Source organism: Morus notabilis, unplaced genomic scaffold (genome assembly GCF_000414095.1).
Source record: "Morus notabilis unplaced genomic scaffold, ASM41409v2 Scaffold897, whole genome shotgun sequence".
In the NCBI taxonomy this organism is placed as follows: Eukaryota; Viridiplantae; Streptophyta; class Magnoliopsida; order Rosales; family Moraceae; genus Morus; species Morus notabilis.
In genome coordinates, this window is record NW_010357386.1 from 38,964 (window position 1) to 65,052 (window position 26,089).

At 34.5% G+C, this 26,089-nt stretch overlaps 3 protein-coding genes across 4 annotated transcripts; 1 reads left to right on the forward strand and 2 right to left on the reverse strand.

The window, feature by feature from the left end:
• The first annotated feature begins 3,249 nt into the window (after nucleotides 1–3,249).
• On the forward strand, nucleotides 3,250–7,786 carry LOC21396743 (phosphate transporter PHO1 homolog 3). Of its 2 annotated transcripts, XM_024169694.1 has the most exons (13): nucleotides 3,250–4,088; nucleotides 4,201–4,564; nucleotides 4,667–4,715; nucleotides 4,805–4,876; nucleotides 4,990–5,119; nucleotides 5,261–5,381; nucleotides 5,498–5,756; nucleotides 5,829–5,933; nucleotides 6,016–6,060; nucleotides 6,236–6,385; nucleotides 6,473–6,751; nucleotides 6,837–6,976; nucleotides 7,073–7,786. In XM_024169694.1, the coding sequence occupies exons 1-13, from the start codon at nucleotides 3,533–3,535 to the stop codon at nucleotides 7,161–7,163; spliced, it is 2,361 nt and encodes a 786-aa protein (XP_024025462.1). In that variant the 5' UTR covers nucleotides 3,250–3,532; the 3' UTR covers nucleotides 7,164–7,786. The 2 variants fall into 2 exon arrangements, with proteins under 2 accessions (XP_024025462.1, XP_024025467.1); XM_024169699.1 differs by lacking the exon at nucleotides 7,073–7,786 and having other exon boundaries at nucleotides 6,473–6,699; nucleotides 6,837–6,917.
• Nucleotides 7,787–8,522: 736 nt separating this feature from the next.
• On the reverse strand, nucleotides 8,523–11,126 carry LOC21396744 (SPX domain-containing protein 4). Its single transcript, XM_024169555.1, has 3 exons — nucleotides 10,689–11,126; nucleotides 9,507–9,672; nucleotides 8,523–9,285 (listed from the first exon to the last, which is right to left on the reverse strand). The coding sequence occupies exons 1-3, from the start codon at nucleotides 10,929–10,931 to the stop codon at nucleotides 8,804–8,806; spliced, it is 891 nt and encodes a 296-aa protein (XP_024025323.1). The 5' UTR covers nucleotides 10,932–11,126; the 3' UTR covers nucleotides 8,523–8,803.
• Nucleotides 11,127–12,433: 1,307 nt separating this feature from the next.
• On the reverse strand, nucleotides 12,434–16,189 carry LOC21412898 (cystathionine gamma-synthase 1, chloroplastic). The gene is given in 12 exon segments (XM_024169487.1): nucleotides 12,434–12,876; nucleotides 13,405–13,523; nucleotides 13,640–13,735; nucleotides 13,852–13,959; nucleotides 14,065–14,151; nucleotides 14,258–14,461; nucleotides 14,567–14,626; nucleotides 14,749–14,917; nucleotides 15,013–15,086; nucleotides 15,320–15,423; nucleotides 15,625–15,787; nucleotides 15,790–16,189. Coding segments are annotated over 12 exon segments (1,626 nt in total). The 5' UTR covers nucleotides 16,108–16,189; the 3' UTR covers nucleotides 12,434–12,752.
• Nucleotides 16,190–26,089: the final 9,900 nt, after the last annotated feature.

The following is a 26,089-nucleotide window of genomic DNA, read 5'->3' on the forward strand; positions in this document are numbered from 1 at the left end:
AAATAATAGTATAAGATTTTGAGTATAACTATCATGATATCACAAGTTCATAATAAAATTTAAAATATGTAATGAAAAATATATGTATTTTTTAGTTTTTTACGAGTTTCGTATCGTGTTCTGGTTAGGCGGGTCCAACCAGAAATTAACCCATATTTTTCATGTCAATTTCAGATCGACTTAATTCTAATATGAACATATTTTTTCTCAATCCTAACCCATAAAATTCATATTATTTTTGAGTCGTGTCGTGATTCATATTACCGCCCTCCGTATACGTAAGATCTCTCACCCGTAAATTGATTTTCTTTTGATTCTACGTGCAGTTCTAATAAATTACGAAATAAAATAAAAAAATAAAAGCAAGAGAAGATTTTTTTACTAAAGTACAATGAATTTACATTCAAAAAAGGATCAAAATAGTACTATTCATCTTATTACAATGTGACCCCGCTATAAAAAAGTGAAAGCACGTGATCGATCAATAAGACTAGCTAGTACTATTGAGCTCATGTCAAGTCTCTCTAATTAGTATCTGCTCCCGTCCACATTCATTTGAGATTTTTATCCCTTTATATATATATATATATATGTTTCAATAATTTTAGGGGACTTTCTCGGCTAAGGCAGTTTCTGGACACTAGATTTGATTATCATCATATGAAATTAAAAAATGATAACTATTTTGATAGCCATTACTCACAAAATATATTGAGTCTTACCTACTCACTTAACAAGACTCATTTTACGTGAATAGCGGGATTTTTAATCATGGGCGATAAATAAATGTGCTCTATTAGATTAAAAAAATATAAAAAAAACATTTTTTTTATACAAATATGATAGTTAGAAATCGACACTTCTCGGTATGCAACTTGTCCACGGGGGGTGAAATAAAAATATTTGTACTGAACCAATACAACAATACAACTCATACACGTCTACGATTACGACCGGTAATTGCATGAAGTAGCATCCAGTGTATTTTAAGTGAATTATGTCATTCATACTTTCTGCTTCCAGCTTGACAATTAACACACAATAGAAACGATTGTCCTGTCTGTCTTAAGGCTTGATCAATAGTGACAAGACTACTGCCTCCAGCCTTTGGGGCCACATCTTTATAGGGACAGAAAAGCGTTTGCCGTGTAGATAGATATTATACAAGTACCGTGTGGTAGTTCTACATTTATATATGTACATTAAGGGTAGTTGACTTCACATATTTGAGTTTTTAATTTGAGTTGAGATATAATATTTTTAAAAAATTTTTTATTGTAGTAAAAAAAAATTAAATATGATATTTTTTGAGAATTTTTTACTGTAAAAACTTAAAACTGAAAACTCGAATCAGTGAAATGAACGAGATATTTATGATCCATTTATTTTACCGATTTGAGTTTAGAATTTAAATTTTGTTACAGTAAAAAACTCTCAAAAATAGTCACATTTAACTTTTTATTACAGTAAAAAACTCTCACACAAAATCACATCTCAACTCGAATTAAAAACTCAAATCAGTAAACTAAACGGGCCTTTAATAACTATATATATTATAGTCTATAGAGAGAATTTCTTGTGGTTTAAATCATTACCGAGATATTTAGTTGGAGGATTTAAACCATGATTTGAATTATAGTTCATGGTTCGTTACAATATTTTCTCTCACAAAAAAATACACGTAAATTAAAAATGGTTCTAATCATATGATTCTAATTCATGAACCAAATGGCTCCTACATTTTAAAACTAAAAGAAAAGAAAAAAAAATGAATTTTTTTTTTTTAAAAAATATCTCGTTTTGGCCATTTCTAACAACATGTTTGGCCAACAAACTATTGGACATTCAATGCATGCTTACCATATCCAAATTATGTAGTATGTTTTGGATCTCAATCTTAACAAAAAATCTAAGAAGAAGATTTTTTTTAATTCGAGTTAAGATATAATATTTTTAAAGAGTTTTTTATTGTAGTAAAAAAAAAATTAAATGTGATATTTTTTGAGAATTTTTTACTGTAAAAACTTAAAACTGAAAACTCGAATCAGTGAAATGAACGAGATATTTATGATCCATTTATTTTACCGATTTGAGTTTAGAATTTAAATTTTGTTACAGTAAAAAACTCTCAGAAATAGTCACATTTAACTTTTTACTACAGTAAAAAACTCACACAAAATCACATCTCAACTCGAATTAAAAACTCAAATCAGTAAACTAAACGGGCATTTAATAACTATATATATTATAGTCTATAGAGAGAATTTCTTGTGGTTTAAATCATTACCGGGATATTTGGTTGGAGGATTTAAACCATGATTTGAATCATGGTTCATGGTTCGTTACAGTATTTTCTCTCACAAAAAAATACACATAAATTAAAAATGGTTCTAATCATATGATTATAATTCATGAACCAAATGGCTCCTACATTTTAAAACTAAAAGAAAAGAAAAAAAAATGAAATTTTTTTTTTAAAAAAAATCTCTCGTTTTGGCCATTTCTAACAACATGTTTGGCCAACAAACTATTGGACATTCAATGCATGCTTACCATATCCAAATTATGTAGTATGTTTTGGATCTCAATCTTAACAAAAAATCTAAGAAGAAGATTTCTTACAATTCCACCAAAAAAAAAAAAAAAAAAAAAAAGAAGCTCCTATGATAAGAGCTGTTTGTTTTATGTGTATTGTTTGTTTTATATGATTTTCATTTTGAAGACATATTAGCGTTCATTTCAGCTGATTAATGCACTAATTGAATAGTATTCTTTAAGACCAGGAACTGACTCTGTCAAAAGTCAAAAGAGGCAGACCTAATTGACCAGTTCATATAGCTTCCAGCGCCTTTTCATTTCGCTTTCTGTATAGAAAATATTGTTATCTTGTGAAGTCTAATTACACCTTAATAATTTTTACTTTATGTGAAGCGACTAAAAGAGAAGATATAATTTTATATTTAGATGAATCTTTATAAATTTTGCGCGTCTATTTTTTTGTTTGATTTTATTACTCTAAAAAAATATAGAAATAGTGCGTCTAACTCTTAATCAATATCGCTTTCCTTTTCATAAAGAATACACGAAAAAATGATTTTCAAAAGTAAGCGTGATTTGAGGCCCCAACAGCTGTCTAAACACATGACACCGCGTCTAAACTTCGAAGAAAAGAATTAATTAATTAACTATACTTAGTACTCAAAAAGAAAAGAGAAGAGAAGATAAGAAGATAAGAAGATCTCATCCTCATGATTGATACTGTCTGTGTTCACATCAGAGAATTTTTGACCTTTTTCTGTCCATTTCAACTGCATATCTTATTGTTTATTATCAGATCTTCAGGAAATTTCTTACGTTCATCTGTTTCTCATCTTTTATTTTTGGGGACGTGAAACATGAGCATAATCATCAGGAAGAGCTTCTAAACTACTCTCTCTCTCTTATACATATATATACATATTCTCCTGATATATATACCTTTTCAAACTTCTTATGTTTCTGCAAAATCGTCACTTGACAAGTGACAAAGAAGATGAAGTTTGGAAAGGAATTTACTTCTCAGATGGTTCAGGAATGGCAAGAGGCATACATGGACTACAACTTTCTCAAGACAGTCTTGAAAGACATCTGGAGGTTCAAACAGAAGAAGAAGAACAACAACAATTTTGCTTCTTCAACTCCTAGAGGAGGAGTTGGAGGGGCTTTGAGAAGGAAGGTTTCTTTGCACAGAGGCTTCAGTGGCCTAACAACGTCCCGGTACAGAAACTCTCCGGCGTCGGGGAGGAGAGACATCGAGGAGCCGATCCTCGTCGGCGCGGTGCAGCGAGAAGGGTCGGAAGAGCATTACCAGACCATGTTCTTTATGTCAGGTGATGAAGGAGGAGAGCATGAGCTTGTGTTCTTCAGGAAGCTTGATGATGAGTTCAACAAGGTTGTCAAGTTCTACAGGAAGAAGGTTGAGGAAGTTGTGGAGGAGGCTTATGAGATGACAAGGCAGATGGATGTTCTGATTGCTCTTCGGATTAAGGTTAAGAATCCCGCCCTGAAACCGGAGGAAACTGAGGTGGTTAAACCGAGTAAAACACCAGGTGACTAATGAAGAGCAAGAAATGCAAATTTGAATATCTTTTATGTCTTGCTTTCTTTTCTTGGTCATGTGATGAAATTTTATGAGTTAAAAGTTAGTCCTTGTGTGTTTAGCGCGGCCGAGTATGGATACGATTCGAGAAGTTGAGATGAGCAGGGAAGGACAATCTGAAGAAGGAGAAGAAGAAGAAGGAAAAGGAGAAGAGAGAAGAGGCAATGAGACAAGAGAAATTAGTAGTAGCCAGAGAAACGACAATGAAAGAAGAATGGAGAAATGTAGACCAGATCCACTTGAAATACCGGATCATGTAAAGATAAATATAACGCCTGAAACTTTAATGTCAACTCTGAGAGGCATTCTAATGAGTTCAACTGCTAACTTGTCGTTCAGCAAGGAAGAGCTGAGGAAATCAGAAGAGTTAATGAAAAAGGCTTTTGTTGAGTTCTATCAGAAGCTCAGACTGTTGAAAAGCTACTGGTATATATGATCCTTATGGCTTAATCATATCGTAATAAAGTTGTGTTCTCTGTTGAGAATTATGGTAAGTAACTTGTTTGTGTTTTTGATGGATTGCGACAGTTTCATGAACCAGCTGGCTTTCTCAAAGATCATGAAGAAGTACGACAAGGTCGGAACAAAATTCGTCGATCTGAATTCTGAACTGTGATTAATGTTGGTGCTTCAGTTTTGTACTAAAAACTGTGTTTATGAGTGCAGATTGCTTCAAGAAATGCATCAAAGGCTTATTTGGAGATGGTGGATAAGTCCTATCTTGGAAGCTCTGATGAAGTTAGTTATAGAACATTGTTGATAATGTTATTATGTAAAAAATAAAAAAAAAATAAAAAAATTCCACTTTGAAATTTAGCTTTATTGCTTTTTATCTTTTGCTTCCTCCACAGGTTACTAGGCTGATGGAGAGGGTGGAGGCTGTCTTCACAAAGCACTTTGCACAGGGAAACCGCGGAAAAGGAATGAACATCTTAAGGCCAAAAACCAAAAGAGAGAGGCATAGGGTCACATTCTTTTTGGGTAGATTGATGAAAAGAGTAGAAACCAACTTCTTTTAAATATGATTGAAAATTAACCATTCCACTCTGTGAGATGGGGTTTTGCATCAGTTATTCAATGTGTGATCAAAATGTCAATAAACTGTCTTGTGATAAATTGCAGGCTTTTTGTCCGGGTGCTCACTTGCTCTTATAGTGACCATTTATGTGCTTATACAAACAAGAAACATCATTAAGAGCGAAGGCCGCGGTCGGTATATGGATAACATATTTCCTCTCTACAGGTGAGCTCAGTTTGAGATGGTTATTCTTTTGTATTCATGTGATTGTGGAAGCATTTTATCAATTTGGCAATGAAATTAGCATAATATTATTGAATCTTTTTTCATTATTTTTGCAGCTTGTTCGGATTCATTGTCCTACATATGCTCGTGTTCTCCGGAAATATATACTTTTGGAGGCGGTACCGAGTCAATTATCCATTCATATTTGGTCTCAAGGAAGGAACAGAACTGGGATACAGACAAGTGCTTCTTCTCAGTGCAGCTCTTTCTGTAGTCTCTTTGGCTGCTGTCATCTCGAATTTGGACATGGATATGGACCGAAAGACAAACCACTTCGAGACTTTACCAGAATTATTCCCTCTTGGCCTAGTCATTGTGAGTTCTAGAAATTCAATTCAACGACAAATCTTTGTTATGTTCCTTGATGTAATAAGCTTTGTTTTGCAGGTTCTCCTTCTCATACTCTTCTGTCCTCTCAACATAATATACCGTTCTAGTCGCTTTTTTCTCATTAGATGTACATTTCGTTGTTTTTTCGCTCCACTCTACAAGGTAATGGGACTAAAATTTTCCCATATTCTGATCATTTAGTTACTCAGACATCATTAAAAATTTTCCAATGTTTCATCTGTAGGTTACCCTCCCAGATTTTTTCTTCGCAGATCAACTTACAAGCCAGGTTTGAATTTGTGCTTATTTTACCACTTGTCATATGCATCATGTTTTCCAATCCAATTAATTTAGTTTGAGAAAAAGAAAAAAAAAGGTCAAACTCTATGCCTTTTTTTTTTTGCTTGAAAGGGTCAAACTCTGTTATATATAATATCTTACCCTTGATTAACTTAAAAAACCAGGTTCAAGCCTTGAGAAGTTTGGAATTCTATGTCTGTTATTACGTTTGGGGAGACTTCAGAAAAAGGGAAAACAAGTGCCTAGATAGCCCTGTGTACCAAGCTTTCTATATAGTTGTCGCCATTATTCCATACTGGCTACGTCTCCTTCAGGTACTTCTTTATGGCATGCCAAGTTTTTAACTTCTTATCCTGAAAAGAGGAGCATTTCTGGTAACACATTTTCCAACCGTGTCATAGTGTCTGCGGCGATTGCTTGATGACAGAGATTCGATACATTCGATAAATGGCCTAAAGTACTTCTCGATCATAATAGCAGTGGCAATGAGAACACTCTACGAACAGAAGAAGGGGACGATCTTTCTGATACTGGCTGCGGCTACCTCCGGAATTGCCACAATTGGTGCTACTTATTGGGATCTCGTCATCGACTGGGGCCTTCTACAACGGAATTCGAAGAACCCCTGGTTGAGAGACAAACTTATTATACCAAATAAGAGTGTCTACTTTGTAGCCATGGCAAGAGAATGCAACAAAAATGAATTTCTTGATTCTGTAATTTTTTCGCTTACTTGGTGGTTCTGAAGTAATGAAAAACTTGCAGGTGTTGAATGTGTTACTGAGACTGGCTTGGATGCAGACAGTTTTGGGATTCCGAGAAGTTCCTTTCCTGCATAGAAAGGCCTTGATTGCCATTGTTGCTTGCTTAGAGATCATTCGTCGTGGCATTTGGAATTTCTTCAGGTACTTATGCTATAATTCTTGTTGAATATTTCAATATTTGTTAGCAACTTATTTTTAACTAACAAGAATGTGAATCGGTGATGTTTAATTGATCAGGTTGGAGAATGAGCACTTGAACAATGTTGGAAAGTATAGAGCATTCAAATCAGTACCTCTTCCTTTCAACTACGAGGAGAAAGATACATGAAACATGTGACATAGCAGAATATGACAAGCTTCAACCACTTAAGCATGTGTGATTTTATTTTCCTTCTTTTCCTTCTATTTTGTTTATGGGAGTGAATCCCAAGACAAATAGAGAAAAACCCACGAACCAATAGGGAGTGTCCAAAGAAAGAGAAGTTATTATTCTACATGTTACAGGAAATGGATAGGGACAAGTGGCATTAATCACATATTATGAGTTTTAAAGATGGTTAATGCCGTGGGGACCATAAGATGGAATTGCAGAAAGCTGATTTGCAAGTGGGCATTATTGGTCCCTTCTACTTTGTTGAGGTGCCCCACCCCCACCAGGTGGTGACTAGTACCAATTTTACAACCCGAATTTTATCCCCATTTGTGCTTGCATCCCTAACTTTATAGAAATACCCATTTTACTACTCCAAACTTTGAATAAGTCCACTTATGTCCATCTATTAATGTTAAAAATATACGGCAAAGATATACACGAAAAACATTATTTATACGGCTTTCTTCTAGGGCGGTAAGAAATCACCCCGAACCCGACGAACCCGGCCGAGCCGAGCCGACCCTACTCGAAAATCACGGGTTTCCAATTTTTTATTTAATTTTCAGTTTTAATTATGCCTAACCCGCACTGGGCGGGTAGGGGCGCGGGGTGGGGTTACATGAACCCGGGGGAACCCTACCCGGCCGAACATGTTCAAAGTAGGTAAAATAATGTCCAACACTTCAAATTCTTACTTTCATAAGTTTATGGACTTTATGCTTTTAAACTGTTAACTTATTTATGTTTTGGATTCACGGTTTGTGTAAAAAATGCTTGTATGTCATAGTTGTTGAATTAGGACATTCTTTATTTATATTGGAAGTGTTTGATTTCAAAGTGAGTGTTTTAATTGTTCACATTGCATTTAGACCCCCTCTTGAAGGAAATACATGTTCTGTTTGATAATGATTTCTTCTGTAACAAGCACAGATTAATTGACTAAAAATTAATTAAAATTGATGAAGTCATAGATTAAAATTGGTTTTCACCAACCCGAGTAACCCGACTCTACCCAAGGTCACCCGAAAATTGCGGGTTTGTAGACTTAAGAGAATGTCACGGCCTAAAATTTTCTCAACCCGCACAGGTCGGGTAGGCTCAATTTTTCGGCTCAACCCTACCCTACCCGGCCGATTTACACCCCTACTTTCTTCCGTCAAATTTTAACGAAAATTTTAACAAATTGTCTAAAAATCAAGATCTGAAGTCGTAAGAATTTTTAAAGACGGCAGGTAAAAATGGGTGTAAACTTTGGGGGATGCACAAATGAGAACAATCCAAACAAGAAGAAAGACCTAACCCATGTGATGAAGCTCAACACATGTTGAGAAAATTTGCATTTTCCAATTTACTTTGAATACAAAGATCACGGCTGCGTTTGGTTAGTAGATTCGTGTCATGGTTCGTGACTTACTACAGTATTTTTTCTCACAAAAAAACATACGTAAATCGAAAATAATTCTGAATCTATGAACCAAACGTCCACTAAATCATCCAACTGATTATACAGGGCTGTACATAGCCTGTTATTCAATCCAACCCAGTAGAAGAAACTAGAAAATACATGCATAAACATCAACCAACGAGATGAACAATTAAACAGAACGTGCACTTTCTTGCTCAGGCTCTTCTTCATTATGTAAGGTTGCAGGCGAATTTGAAGCGGAGTTTTCAGCTGTTATAGCTCCGGTTTCGTCGTCCTCGCGGCTCCTGCCGAGGGATGAAAATGACAACGGATTGTAAGTAGAGCTTGCTTTTTGAAGACCTCTTATGGCTCTCATAGCAGCAAGCGTGCTGCGATATATGTACATTGTTTCATCACCAAGATTTGATGGCGTCTCAGACATATTTACCGAGTTATTCTGTGGTTGCTCTGTCTTGTCTTGTGAGGTTGGAGTAGACTCGATGATTTCTGCTTCAAGTGGGAAGAGAAGCTCAAGATTCGCCTCGCATTCACGGACTAGCCTTGTGAGAGGTTCAGTTGAAAAGGAAGGCTGGCGAAGGGCAAGTTGCGTGAAGGGTAGACGCAATAATCCCCCGGTTCGCTTATCATACTTCTTCAGAATTTTAACTAGTCCTGTTGAAGCCATAAATGGATATGAATTTGGAAATAGATGAGAACTTGCATTTTCAGCAACAATATGGATGTAAAACAAATGACTTAATGATATAGCAGCTGTACCTGTATAATACAGGAAGCTACAATTTTAGACGCACCATCTCCCTATCTTAAGAGACGAAGCTCTTACCAAAACAAGTTAGACGTAGAAGAAAGAAACACAGAAATCGCCAATGTACCTGCAAAGTTTAAGGAGCTATAGTTTTTGAGAAGCACCATCTCTCCATGAATGGTGACAAAGTCTTTACGAATGTCCATCATTTCTTCACTGAACTCACTTTCTGATGTATAGGCTCTTCCATTGTTGCTCTTCTCCTTGACTCGCTCAATCCTTTCTTTCAACTCCTGTAACAGTAGCAGATAATTACAAGTACTGCAAGTAATGCAACACCACAAATAAGAATCTACTAGAATTTAATCCATCAAATCCCACGATTTTATTCGACCTAAATCGGTTGCAGACTCGAGATTACCATTTGAAACCAGCCATGACAACATGAGAGAGAATCAATTAGTGGAAGATTTTTTAAATAAATAAATAAATACTTCTTGCTTATCTGTGGAAGCTTAATTATCATGCCTCGGTGGAATCACCGGAAGCTACTCCCAACCATGACTAAAACTTGCAACAAGAGACTATTAATAAACAGGTCATGGACATTCTGGGCAATAATAAAAAAAACAAATATTCGAAAGCAACCTACATATCTGTTAAAGATAACTTATGCGGGCCACAAACTTGAAAAGGTCAAGCATTAATGAACAAAAAGGGGGTTCCACATTCTCCTCAAAACTTCCATGAATTCCAACTCAAATCACACATAAACTCTTCCTCTTTGGACCAACCATCCAATAAATAGTACATACAGAATAAAGCAATCTACACTCCATTTCCTCAAGTGACAAACTCATCAGCATCTCAAAACACCCTTAAGCTTCCAACTCAAACTACACATAAACTCTTCATCTTTGGACATTCCATTCAATAAAAAGTACCCAACCCAAAAAAAGAAAAAAAAAATATCCACAAAAATTTATCTTCCCATTTCCTCAATTGATGAACTCATCACATCAATAACTCAAACCTTTTGTTGTAAAATCAAAACACCCTTTTTTCAATTCACTTTGTATGTAACAGCCATACTGATTCTTAATTCAACTAACTACCCAACAACCTAATAAGAAAACATTTAAGAAATCGAATGATTTCCAACTTCAGTTGGATGAAGTGAATTTCATTGTTCTCTGAAAAAAATAAAAAAGATAATAGAATGCGTGAATTAGTAAAAGTAAAAAACCCAATTCCAATTTCCAACAATAAAATTCTGGAGATAGAAAGAAACAGATAAAGAAGGAAGAACCTGGAAACGAATGACGAATTCTTCCTCTTTGTCGACGTAGAAATCATTGAACTTGTCGAGCTCCTCGTTGAGGATCCTGATGAACCAGTCTTGGAGGTCGGGGTTGTTGGGACGATTTTCGGCGTCGGAATCGGTGGGGACGTTCTTCAGAAGCTTCTTGAGAGGCTTGTAGCACAGGAACTTGTCTCTCCACTCTGGGAGGGTTTCTTCCAAGTGGGTCGTAAATTCCTTCCCAAATTTCATTCCTCTTTCTTTTTTTTTCTTTTTTTGAGTATTTATCAAACAAAGCAGAAATAGTAATATAGCAAAGAAAAGGATGAAGTCAAAGAAGAAGAAAAGCTGTGCGATTTGTGTATGGCAATTGGCATATGACGATATGGATATTTGAGAGAGAAAGAGAGAGACGAAAGGGACGAAAAGGGCAAGAAGGAATTTGGAATATTTGGAAGTTGGGGGGATTAAAATATGATGTAGAGAGGTATAGGGTGTGTTTTCAACTTATTTTAAAATAATTTTATTTTTTATATAAAAATAAAAATAAAATGTTTTTAATTTTAAATAGAAATTATTTTTAAAAATATGTTTGGTAGTTTTTTTAAGAGATTATTTTTAGTATAAAAAAAATTATTAATGTCTCTCTACTTGAGAAAGAAAAAACGACTAAAAGTCGTATTTTATTTCTCTTCTATTTTATACTAAACTAAAAAATCATTTTCATTTCAGTTTTTAATTTTTAATTGTGCCAAACGCTGTTTCTTTTTTTTTTATTTTTTCTTTCTCAAAAAATGTAAAAAAATAAAAATAACTCCAAACACGGCTGTTTTATTTTTATTTTAATGTAATAGTGATGATGTAAATGTTTGTGCTCTTGTTGTTGTGGAGTCGGCTTTGGGCACTTTTCTTTGTCTTCTTTTTTGGGAGGATTTCTACGTCTTCTTTTGGTTATAGATTATCTCTTAGATATATCATTATATACGTACGTACTGTTAGACTAGTACGAATACGGAATATCCTCCTCACCTACGGTGATAAATTTTGTTTAGATATTTATTGTAGGGCCTTTTCTTTTAAGCCTTGTTTTTTTTTTTTCTTGGACGGGCTTTTTTGTTCCTTAATGAGTTATTCTCTCGAATCTCTCCCACTAACAGCAGTTCTCACAAGAGAATTTTAACTGGGCACCATAGCCCCCATTTGCACTTTTTTCCACCCACTACTCATCTTAGTTTGAGGTGTTTCTTTTTTCAGGGTTGGCAACCTTGTAGGAAAATAGTACCTTGTAAAAGAAATTCAGGTCTCATTCGTAGATTTTTTATTTGAATTGCGAATGTATTCGAATTGGATAAATTAAAAAGACAAGTTGGTAATGTTTGGAAGGAAAATACTTTGAGCAGTTCGTGGAATTACCTCGTTAAATAAATGGTCAAACTTAAAATATTCCATTTAGTTGGAACCAGATTTCAGAGGACTAAAATATTCCACCTCCCAAGTCAATAATAAACCTATAAACAGTTGTTTCTGGCACTAAACAAAACCACGAACGCTTTATAAGAGACTTCATTGGCATAAACTCTACTAGTAAAATAGAAACGAAAAGCTCTTACGAACAACCAATTTACTTTAAAGGGCTTCTGAATAAATTCTCGTCAGTGACAGCACAGAGGATGCAACATACTTCTTAAAAGTGAAAGTTGAACAAAGCTACAAAAGCGCTGTGAAAAGTTTTTAAGATGTTCTACTCAAAGACAAGAGAAAATTATAAAACCTCTTCATTCATTGCAAGACAAGATAATTGATGCCTTTCTAAACAAAAATGGCAAAATAATTCAGTCATGAGTAACAATGTTCGTTTTCCCAACGTAATATCCCCTCTCCATCGGTGGAAGACATGAAGGACCATCATGGAAAATAGGGCCGGAAACAAGATTGGGAAAAAGCATACTAAAGCGAGTTTGGATTATTCTGTTTAAATAGAAACACAGAAACAAGAAAAGAAAGAAAAAAACGAAGGTAAGAGACACGTCCAAGATGATCACCAAAGTCTGAAGTAACTCAGTCTTCGAGTGTTCATATAGCATCCAGAGCCTGAAGTATATCAGCCTTCAGGTCTTTGAAGTCTTCGACTCCAAAGCTGAATCTCACCAAGTTATCCTTGATCCCATACTTAAGCCTGTCTGCCTGGCTCAGATCCCTGTTTTGAAAAAAGAACGTCAAAGAGAATTCAACAGAAGAAAATTAAAATGGATCCGCTGTTTGCTTAAAACTGTGAACTACGACTCAATATTGCGGTAGTAACCGGGCGTGTGGGTGTGGCACACACATTTAAAGTGGGGGGCATTATAAGTGGACCCATTCATGCTGCTAAAACTAATTTCAACTTGTGCATAAAGGGGTAATCAAAGATTTGTCACCGTGTCTTCTAAGGCAAAGGCAACTGGGGTCAAATCACAATTATATTTGCCAGCCTTTTAAAAAAAAGAAAAAAGAAAAAAAAAGTGTATGAATTGCAGTCACAGTAGAACCAATCATCAACAATTAAGTGTATGTTTGGTATATGGATTCTCCTACAGTGCAAACCCATGGTTTTAATTTTGCTACAGTGTTTTTCTCTCACAAAAAATTGAGTTTCAAAGTCATAATGAAGAACTCTGATTTGGACCCATATACCAAGCAGGCCCTAAAAATTCCACTGATTGTAATGAAAGCTCAAGGAAAATACCAGTAAGACATAATTGCTGGCTGATCCACAATGCTCTCACAGCCACCAAAAGATGGGGCAATGTATGGGATCTTCAGTGAATCAACAAACTTTATGGTGGTATCTAAGTCGCCTTTAATCTGCAAAGTTGAGCAATATACTAGCTTATCAATACACTTACATCTACATACATTTGGTAATAAAGTAAAACTTATGAAGATGCGCTATCAGAGGAAAAATTGTCAAAAATGCTTGCCTCAAAACTGACGACACCACCAAAACCAGTCATTTGCCTCTTGGCAAGTTCGTGTTCAGGATGACTTGACAAGCCAGGATAATAGACGCGCTCCACCTGCCAAAGATTTGTGATACTATCAGTTCGCCCTATACAGCAGACTAGAAAGACTTAAACAGAAAACAAAATGAAACATTATGATCTGTGCAGAGACAAACTGCTGCATTTCGCACCTTAGGATGTGCCTCTAAAACTTCGGCCATCCTTGACGCTGTAGTGCTCTGTTGCTGTACACGAAGATGCAGTGTCTTCATGCCTCGGATGATCAAGTATGCAGCATTCTGCAAGGGAAAGACAGAAATTAGATCATCCAAGCTCAGAATTTCGAAAAAAAAAAAATGATTAAAAGAAAAGGATCAAATGTTTTAAATGACAAGAATACTCACCGGGTTGAGAGCACCACCCATGATATGATGCAAATTACGAATTTCTGACACCAACTTCAATGGACCACTAATGCATCCAGCAAGGACCTGGAATATAATAAAATCTTGTTTAGAACTTAGTTTATATGTAGTTAAGATTTTTATTATTTACACTACTCTATTTATCTTGGCTGAGTAATGCAAGCTGGCTTACATCATTGTGGCCCCCAATATATTTTGTGGCAGAGTGCAGGATAAGATCAGCCCCAAGAGCAAGAGCCTTCTGGTTCAGAGGTGTGGCAAATGTACCATCTATACAGACCAATGCTCCTTTGCTATGGCAGAGCTTAGAAACAAGCTTAATATCCACACATCTAAGGAACGGATTGGTAGGAGACTCGGTGAAGAATAAAGAAACCTGTATATAGTCAAACGCCAGTCAAATTAATAAGATCATCCATGATGTTTCCAAATTATAAATAGTAACTTTTGAAAACAAGTTGACAACTCTTTTACTACTAACTTTGTTCTTATTCAATGCATCCTCCAAAGCTCGAACATCTGCTGGATCAATAACCGTGGACTGCACATTTGATAACCGTTATAACCAAGAACAGAAGCACCAGAAGAAATTTAAAAACAATCCCATTGGCAAACTCGGGATTAGTTGTAATTTAAAAGGGGGGTTATTACAATATCTCATACCGTGATCCCCATCTTGGGTAGAATTGTCTCAATGAAAATCCTGGTCTTCCTATAACAATCAGTGGTCGTCACAATATGCCCACCAGCAGGGACCAATGCCATGAACATGATTGTGCTAGCGCACATTCCAGACGCCACTATCAGGGTTGATTCAGCTCCCTCAAGAGCACTGAAGGACAAAAATTAATCAATTAGTATATAAAACATTAGTCTCAACAACACCCAGCTGCCCAACAAGAAAAAGGAATCAATAAAGGTAAAAACCTTATCTTCTCCTCTGCAACCACCGTAGTGGGATTTCCATAGCGTCCATATTCAAAACTTGTCGCGCGTTTCTCCTGCCATAAGGTCAAAGACATTTACCCAGTGAGTTCCTAAAAAAATCAATCGCCATCTCGGAAAATAAAGTTACAAGTGTCGTTCCTATAATGAAGACAATATCAACGAAAGAACTAAAGAACGATTCTTTCTACTTTCTCTTTAGAGCCCATAACTTTGTTTAACGCTAAAATGCAGAAATTACCCATTGATGAAGCAAATCAAGATTACTTTACACAGCAAGATAATTAACCTTAAAATCGATGAGGTCGATAGTCTTCTTAAAGAAATAAGCAGAAGTGTTGACCACCGGGGTAGTAATTGCATCAGTAACTATGCCGCGACCCAATCGCTCACCTTCACACAACAGAAACCAAAAGCACAATTAGATGCTGACAATAAACATATAATAATCCCACAGATTAAAAAAAAAGATTCAAGATTTCTAATTAGGTCAAAACATTGGCTTTACTTCATAACAAATTAGGTCAAAAACACAGAAATGAAAAAGAAAAAATAAATAAATAACTGAATAATATAAAGAAGTTCGCTTTATACCAGCATGAATAGAAAGGCTCCCATCAGAGCTCAAGAACAAGGCCTCCTTCGAAGCAGGCAAGCCCTCGACCTGCAAACGCCCATTTCCAGGCACCACCACCTCATCACCGGACACGTCCGGGATGGCGGCGGTGGCGGCGGTATCGACGGCGGTAGAACGGGGGGGGACCCCGCCGACACCGCCGGAATACCGGAGCCGGAGTTGTTCGCCCACGAAGCCGCCACGATCTGCGCGACTCCGATGTTGCTGCAGTTCCTCCGCGCCTTGATGCTCAGCTGCCGCACGAAGTTCGGCGGGAACCTGAGTATCCGAGAAGACAGGCCGCGAGAGGAAGCCGCCGCCGCCCCCCCGAGACGCGCCGATGAGACCCGCGGGAACGACCGTCCCGGATCTGTTTTATCGTGGCGCGGATGGCCGGAGAAGTCAGGATCTGAACGGCACTCGAAGGAGGTGAAGACCTTGGGACACGTGGACACCGCCATGGCTGAGATTGAGCTTTCTCTCTCTTACTTTCTCTCTCTACCTCTCTCTGATTGAAGAAACAGAAGCGTCAGAAGGAACTCTTTTCGGTCCTCAAGAGAGAAAAATCGCCTGCCTTTAATACGCGCCATCGTTTTGTCATTTTCCGGTTTTGCGTTTCAACCATGGTTTAGTTTCGCCAACTAACCATAGCTAATCGCGGTTAATTCTTTGTCGGCTTACGTGGCGGAACGTAAGTGGTGGGAGCCTAAGTGGAGGTCTGAGAGTAATTTCACCGCGTCCTGTGGGTCCCGGTGCAGCTTGATGAGACTGATGACGTTGCGCAATCAGGGTCAAAACACCATTGAATCAGAGCCTTTGCTGCTGTGTGCGACTTGATCTGAGCGCAGCCGGTCCCACGCTTGTCAATAAAAAGTTCTATTTCCCTTTTGTTTTTGCTTGGGAAATAATTTTCAGAAAAAAAAAAAGAGTTGGTAAGATTTTGATCGACACCTAGATGGCAGTAGTATATGCGATACAGACTACAGAGTACATTGGTCTGTTTGTTTAATTTGTTGATTGATATAGGCCGTTTAATCTGCTGATACGAATTAAGATGTAATTTTATATGAGAATTTTTTACTGTAGTAAAAAAGTTAGATGTGATTATTTTTTAGAGATTTTTACTATAGCAAAACTTGAATTCTAAACTCAAATCAGCGAAATGAACGGGACCATAATTTTATATAAATTTTTTTTTATTATATTAAAAAAATAATTATTTTTAAAAAAATTTTACAATAATAAAACTCAAATTTTAAAAGGTACTTATGTATGGTTAAATATAACCATATTTAGCTTGGCAATAAAAGGTATTATGGCTATAGATAGCATAGATGATATATTTTTTTTTTTGGTCAAATACTGCTTTAATCATTTACCAAAAATACATTAGAGAAGCAATTTATTTTAAAATAGAAATGAACTTTTTTTTTCTTGTTCCTGCTTTTTATTATTCGAATAATTTGTTTGCATTCAACTTTTTTTTTTTCCTAGTGGATAAACCGTCTGTGGCGATTTTTTTTTCTTTTTGTGTTTGGTATCTGATGTCGTATGGCATATTCGCCATATATTACTTGATAAATGATAATGAATGTAAGGTGGGTAATGATTCTTCAATCAAAGGTGTCTCGCCTATCAAAGAAAAAAGAATTTCCTCAAGTTAGCATGCGAAATGAAGGCGCAGATTGTGTTAGTTTTGTTGATGACTAATGCAAACTCGTGAGACCAGAGTTAAGTTCGTAAAATTTATAGTGATACATAACTACGTGTACTCACATAACTACGTGTACTCCATATCAGACAATTAAAAACTAATTCAACAAATAAAACTTGGGATAGCAACGGGGCGAATTTGGGGCCGGGTGGTATTCTTGTCAACCCGCACTGCGTAAAAAAACACTCACGATACTCGTTCCATGAACCTGCATAAGTTGATAGGTTACATGACGGATTTTTCCGTCACGAATTCAGAATATTTGTAGTGCCTCATTTACTCGATTATTTATTTTCATTGTAAAATAAATAAATAAATAATTAAACAACATAAACATACAAAACATTAAGTAAAAAATAATAAGAAAGATAGTTTTAAATTTTTATACATATTATGTAATATATTATACTTAAAATTATATATTATAGCATATTATACATAACATATTTAATTTAAAAGTAGAATAAATTAAACAGAACAGGTAAACAGAGAATAGGGTCGGAGACTTTTAAACCCGTCCCCACCCCGCAACTTACAACGGGTTAAAAATTTAATCCATTTATAATTCATATCCATTTAAAGTGTATTTGTCTCACCCTATTTAATGCAGGTCCTACAAGTAAATAAATTTATAGTTAAAATTACCGTCCCTAAATAAAACACAATTCTTATTTGATATAGTAAAATAGTGTTATCCACTATATATGCACCTTTTTTTTAAAAGGCAAAACATAAATGTCTTTTTTTTTTCTCTATCCAGAACATGGTCATAACTCATGCTCATTTAACTCATACGTTACTTTCTCATGTTAAAAGATTCCATCATTGTCAACCGGAACATATTTCATGAAAATGAGAGAGAGACGTAGAGATAATTATTAGAGCGGCACTCCATTTATAAAATATTAACCCATCACCAAGTTTGGAGTATTGCTTTCTTTTCAACCCCATTTTTCTTTTCCTCCTCCATAAGTTCCTCACTAAAATTTTACCCTTTAAGCTTGGCGGTCGAATAGGTGGTTTCTGGCAAGAGCTTTTTTATAGAGAGAAAAAAAAAATAGGTCAAGATTTGAGATGAATTAAAATTAATAGGTCAATACTTTACATAAATTAATAAATAAGCAAAATTACTATTTTTTTTCATAACTTGTCTGGTTATGAACCATAACTTGACAAGTTATTGACGGTTTTTATCCATAACTTGTCTGGTTATGAACCATAACAGATAAGTTTGTCCATAATTTATCTAATTATGAACCATAACTTGATAAGTTATGACCTATTAATTTCTATAACTAAAAATTAACCTATATACTTTTTTAAACTTTTCATATTGCATATTTTTTACTATTTCTGTTTTTTAAAAGGGTTTATGAATAGCTATAATTCATTGCATGATCAGCCAAACTAATAGATATTCCACCATCCAATAACACAATCTTCTAGGTGAATATGTACAAGGAAATTCCAATTATGACATTATATAACAACCAAGGAAAATAACACTAATATTAGGACGACAATAAGGCAAACGTAATCAAGAAAAACTACACAGTAATATGAACGATAACAAGGGGAGAAAAAGCGACATCAACATACAAAACGACAAAATCTAAAGCAGTATAACAAAATGACAATTAAACTGGAAGTGGGGATGGCAATGGGCGGGGTGGGGAGGGAGAATGATTTTCCATCCCCATCCCCGTTGTTAATAGAAATTAGTCAACAAAATTAATTCAAGTTTCGAGGATGATTAATGTGATTTTAACGGTTTAGAATATGCTTTGTAAAGATAAGAAAAACAATTAAGAAGAAAGAACACTAATATTTATAGCGGTTATCATTTTATTTAAAAGTTACGTCCACTATGAGGAGGGGATAAATTTAGGATCTTTTTAGTTCGCTGATTTGAATTTTTAATTTGAGTTAAGATGTGACTTTATGTAAGAGCTTTTTACTGTAGTAAAACAATTCGGTGTGACTGTTTCTGAGAACTTATTACTGTAGTAAAACTCAAATTAGTAAAATGAAAAGGGCCTTACTATGTTATGAAGGTTATCGAATGTCCTTTTGGACTTGTACTTTACACATATATATCCTATGGACTCTCTTTAAATCCCTTTTATTTATTTCGGGATATTTTTCTCAAATTTTGGGATAACATCCCCGATGGTTGGGATTTCTGCCAATCAGTAGGATTTTCTCACTTACTTCCCGCTTATTTCACTTATTTTAATTACAAATCTCAAATCTCAGGATAGACCCCGTATCTCTCTCGATTTTCGTGGACTCGACCTCTTCGGTGCTCTCTAAGCTTTCTCCGCTTGCGACTGCCAGAGCAGTCGAATTCCTATTTATCTCGACCACACGGAGCGGTCGGCCGCCTTCGCACATCTTCGACATTGCTTGCACTCTACTCCTAAAAGAACATTCGTCCGCTACAGTAGCTAGGGCAACCTTCGTCCAATGTGACAATTAGGGCACAACTGTTCTGATCATTAAATGTTTTTATTTATGACACGTGGGTCCAACCTAATGCTTAGATTAGAGTTTAGGAATTTTACCCTACAACACCCGCCTCTCTAAATTGTCCTCTTCCCCGCTTAAAGAGAGGTGGGGTCAGAGTAAGGAATTCTCCATTAGAAAAGCATTCTCTGTACCCGTCTCATTCCCCATCATATAAGATTATGTATTTAAAAATTATAACAACTTCAAATAAAAAATAATAAAAATTCATTATAAATGTAGATCAAAATTGAAGGTTTATAAAAAAAAAAAACTAAATTTTTAACATGTTATTAATTAAATCCAAAAGTAATAATTAATTTTTAAGCGAAAAAAATTTTAAAACATAAAAACATAAATGTAAATTATTCTTCATTGTCTTTTCCTAATAGCTTTAATCTTTATTGCATGATTTCACGCTATTTCTTCGCAAGAATCAGAGTTTAAAAAACTTTGACATTTTGAGAGATTATGTGTGTATGTATAAAATTACATATAAAACAATACATTAATATCGAAGCGAAAGCAGGGTAGACGTACTTTCCCGTCCCCATCCTGCCACAAATTAAAGACTAAATTTTATCCCCATCTGCAATAATTATTCCCCATCTCCACCCTGTTCACAGCCCGTGGGGAATATTGCCATCAACCGCAACATTTAAAACAATATATTAAGAAAACGACGCCATTATAAATAAATTAAACGACAATCAATTACTAAAACGACAGTGATAGTAAAACAACAATAAAATAAGAAAACATACGTTCAGCACGACAAAATAACAACAAAACCACTTTAATTCAGTGGTTTGGCCGCTTCATTCCCATTTCGGGACACAGTTCCTGGCAAGAATATATACAAGGAAATTGTAATTATGACAATATGCTCTGTATCTAGACGTTCCTCGGCTAACTTTGACTTTTAACTTGTAACGGAGTTTCTTTTGTTTGCAAATAATAAAAGTGCATAACTCACAGGGTTACGCAAATTAACCGACAAGCCATTCATCAAACAAATCCGAAAGGGCATACTTCTTGAAAATAGGGGTATTCAAATGCTATAATTTTGGATCTTTTATATTTATGAAATAGATAGGATCTCTTAAAAAAATCAGAAAACAAGGGAAAAACAAGTATTGCATTTATCCATATTGTTTTCTTCCCTTTTTCCTTTTTCACATTGCTTCTAGTTCTATGCAGCTAAGCATAAAATCAACAAAGATAAAACAAGCTTTTGAGAGCCAACACTTCTTTCCTAAGCATATTCCTAACATTATCCAAAGATTTTTGAAACGGGAATACATGCAAAAAAGGGAATACGATGATCTGCACTGGCCTAGAACTATCGCTGACATATATACACACACACACACACACACATATATATTTAAACTGTCGTTTTGAAGTGCGTGAGAGTGAAACTTGAGAGAGAAATTGGGCGCCTAGGAGTACGTTTTCCTAAAAAGAGGAGGGGAGCAAAGTAAACGACAAAACATCCTGCAAAAGACAGTACCTATATAAAATGACATAGGCTTAGTACAGATACATCGAACGACAAGACTACTAAAATAAACAATCAATTTCAAAACGACAACCACTTAGAGAAACGACATCATCCCTATTCAAAACCAACATTTTAGAAAATGATGGCTGTGTTTGGAATTGATCACATTTTTCTTTTTTATGTTTTTCGATAAAAAAATAAAAACGTTTCCAAAATGGCGTTTGGCGCTATAAAGACAAAAAACGGAAATGAAAACGATTTTTTAGTTTAGTGTAAAATGAGAGAGAAATGAAAAATGACTTTTAGTCGTTTTTAATTTTTTTGTTTTCGTTTTCTCCTATTTCGAGCAGAGAAAGAGAAAGAGAGACATTAATGAGTTTTTTACACTGAAAACAATCTCTTGATAAAACTACCAAACGCATTTTTAAAAATGATTTCTGTATGAGATTGAAAATATTTTCATTTTCATTTTCATGCAAAAAATAAAAGCATTTTAGAACGAGTTCTAAACGCATCTCTTGTTTTAACACTTAACAGAATCACCTTACAAAAAGAATACAAAGAGACAACAACATTCTTAAAAACGACAATATATTGCAGAAACGACAACCATGTTAAAAACGACACCATATCCAATAAACAACATTGTATATAACAAACTAAGAAAGTGACAACATTTAACTGAAAATGAGCTATCTAGCTTTTTTAAAAAAAAAAAAAAACAGAAAAGAGGAAAGGAGCTATCCAAAGAATACCGTATATGCTAAACGGCAACAACTTAAAAAAACGAAACCACTGTACGTTTTTCAAGTTAAATAAAATAGAGAAAAAGAGGAAAATATGTCAAGATTTGAGATGAATTAAAATTAATAGGCTAATAGTTTACATAACTTAATAAATAGGTTAAATTACTATTTTGTCCATAACTTGTCTGGTTATGAATCATAACTTGATAAGTTATTGTCCATAAATCACGGTTTTTGTCCATAATTTGTCTGACTATGAACCATAACTTAATAAATTTATCCATAATTTATCTAGTTATGAACCATAACTTGACAAGTTATGAATTATTAATTTCTATAACTAAAATTTAACATATATACTTCCTTAAGCTTTTCATAAAATACTATAATTTTGAGCGTACTACAAAATTTAAAAACGAAAAACTCCTATGGTTATTCTTTAGGAAGTAATTTAAAAATACACGAAGCTACAAACATACATATAATATTTGTTTTTTTTTTGAGAACACATATAACAATTTTAACTAAGTATATTTTTGGAAATAACTTTAATTAATGATTTATTTTAAACTAATGACAAAATGAGGCAAATGTCATTTAAAAGTGCATGAGTCATGATTATTACTCTTTATTCTTGATTAATAACTTTTTTAGTCAAATAACTACACTAAAAAAAAGTACTAATAAAAATAAGGGGTAACATTACTCCGTTCATTTCACCGATTCGAGTTTAGAATTCGAGTTTTGTTACAGTAAAAAGCTCTCAGAAACAGTCACATCTAACATTTTTACTACAGTAAAAAACTCTCATATAAAATCACATCTTAACACAAATTAAAAACTCGAATTAACGAATTAAACAGCTACTGCAATTTTCTCTAAACGGCGTCTAAACCCCCCAATGCTTCTCTTGGTGAATTATTTGACGGAGAATGCTTCTGTGATATTTCATACAGGAGCTTCCAATTGGGCTCATGATGGGCTCGGGCTTCTCCACGTCGCTATTCATCACTTTGGGCCTTGTTTGAACTCCATTTGTCACGTACTGCTAATGAAAACGTCACGTCGTATACCCGCAAAGCTATTCTCTACATAAACGCTGGAATTTCTTACGCTTAAAATGGCGGCTAGAATTAGGGTTTTCTGTACTGATACAAACTATAAAACCAGGTATTTTAATCACTTTCGATGTCAAATTCGTGGCTATTTAATCAGCTATTACGACCGCATTTTCACTCAATAACGAGCTTTACAGAATAGCTCTTACTTGGTATCCAATATTGGAAGTGATTGAAGATTCTACCAGCTTTCTAAGCTGTTTTCTGATGCATATACAATCTCTTGTTTGTCGAGTTTATACTTTTCTTTAGATTTATTTTGTAAACCTTTGAGATTATATTTATTTCTATATTTTTTCACATTTTATAGCTTAAAATGAGTGAAGCAACATTTTGCCCATTTTCATTTGCTTCCCATTAATATTGGGTTTGAGAAGAAAGAAGAACTTTTTATGTCTGGTTTCCAAAGTTTTTGTTTTTTGTTTGTTTGTTTGTTTGTTTGTTTTTTTTAAATGGGATATTATCAGATATGAGAACCACTTGAGATCTTAATGCAGAACAAGGCTCAAAGGTTGAAACTTTTGTGTCGTTTTTAGTCTAACTTGTTGGTAGTCCTCCATTTAATATGTGGATTGTGGACCTATAATAGATTTGGTATTTGCACTAGTACTGAGGCTCCAATGACCCATTGAATCATCGGTTTGCCTAAAATCAAAAGTGCAATAACAATGTTGGGATCCGCTTTGCAGCTTAAATTGACAAAATATTTCTGCTGCCTGTAATGCCCTCACAGGTTCACAAATTATTCCTAACCAGAGAAATTTTGTTTGTTCCACAATTCACAAGAAAATACAAAGGGACACACCACAAGTTTGATTGCTTTTGTTACTTTAGTCTCCTTTTAGCCATTAGGTTCTCCATAACCAGGTTCATGATAATGGCATGCAAAATTTTGCATTTTCACTCAATAACGAGCTTTACAGAATAGCTCTTACTTGGTATCCAACATTGGAAGTGATTGAAGATTCTACCAGCTTTCTAAGCTGTTTTCTAATGCATATACAATCTCTTGTTGGTCGAGTTTATATTTTTCTTTAGATTTATTTTGTAAACCTTTGAGATTATATTTATTTCTATATTTTTTCACATTTTATAGCTTAAAATGAGTGAAGCAACATTTTGCCCATTTTCATTTGCTTCCCATTAATATTGGGTTTGAGAAGAAAGAAGAACTTTTTATGTCTGGTTTCCAAAGTTTTTGTTTTTTGTTTGTTTGTTTGTTTTTTTTTAATTTTTTTAATTTTTTTAAATGGGATATTATCAGATATGAGAACCACTTGAGATCTTAATGCAGAACAAGGTTCAAAGGTTGAAACTTTTGTGTCGTTTTTAGTCTAACTTGTTGGTAGTCCTCCATTTAATATGTGGATTGTGGACCTATAATAGATTTGGTATTTGCACTAGTACTGAGGCTCCAATGACCCATTGAATCATCGGTTTGCCTAAAATCAAAAGTGCAATAACAATGTTGGGATCCGCTTTGCAGCTTAAATTGACAAAATATTTCTGCTGCCTGTAATGCCCTCACAGGTTCACAAATTATTCCTAACCAGAGAAATTTTGTTTGTTCCACAATTCACAAGAAAATACAAAGGAACACACCACAAGTTTGATTGCTTTTATTACTTTAGTCTCCTTTTAGCCGTTAGGTTCTCCATAACCAGGTTCATGATAATGGCATGCAAAATTTTGCATTATGATAAAAAATGTGTTGACTAAGCTTGATAATTTCATAATAATTGGACCCGTTAATTGGTTTAGAACTTGATTTAAGAAAACTGCATTGTGGTATACTTGAGGTTCCAGTTTCATGACTTTTAAGATTTTGGTAATTGTTACATGGTAGCCCATTGTAACTTTGCTCTAAGTTAACATTATTCGGAAGCAGAATACACATATAGTTTGGCTTCCTATAGCAGTTTGGTACTGATTTTTTGCTTACCTCTTATGAGATTTTAGATATCATGCAAATATACCGTTCTGATTGGTTTTTCTTTCTTAGCGAATGATAGTATCTAGTTGTAAAATTTCAATTTTTATTTTCATTGTTAGTTAGCATTCCTATTTCACAAATACTAAGGTCATGTCATCATTCAGTATTGACAACTGAAATCCCCAAATCCAGTTGTGCTGAAATTAGTATTGTAATGTATTCACTAGTTAGGTATACATATATCTTATTCATAATACAACACGCATATTTCTGCTGCCATTTTCCTTGAAAAACATCAACATTGTCATGATATTATATTGCACCTCCATAATGACATTGTCATTGCCATGATAGGCCCTACCTGTTTTGTATGGGGAACATTATAATACAATTTTGAACACCGAAGTGGGTAGACGTACCAACTTTTTGCCTTTCTTTTAAAATCTATAGTCAATAAAAATGCAAGGCCTTTATTGAAGGCCTAGTATGTTGCTTCTAGTTTCCCTTTCGATTTGGTGCTTCTTAACTATACTGGTGAAAGAATAATCATGGTGCTTTCGAAGAATACAGATTGTGAAATTAATTTGCAAGTACCCCTAAGGGTGCGTTTGGTTACAATGGGGGAATGGGAATGGAATGGAAAAAAAAATTGATTCATTTATTTAGTTGTAATTTTAAGAATTCTCTGTAATGAAACATTAATATTTTCATGTGGACAAACTTACCCTTATGCTATATATAACACTAATATTTTATCTATCAATATAATATATAAAATGTAATATAATATAATAAAGTATTATTATATAATATATTCTATAATTATGATATATAATATAACAATATTATTAAAATTGTTAATATAATTATAATATTATAATATATAAAATGTAATATAATATAATAAAATTATTATAATATAA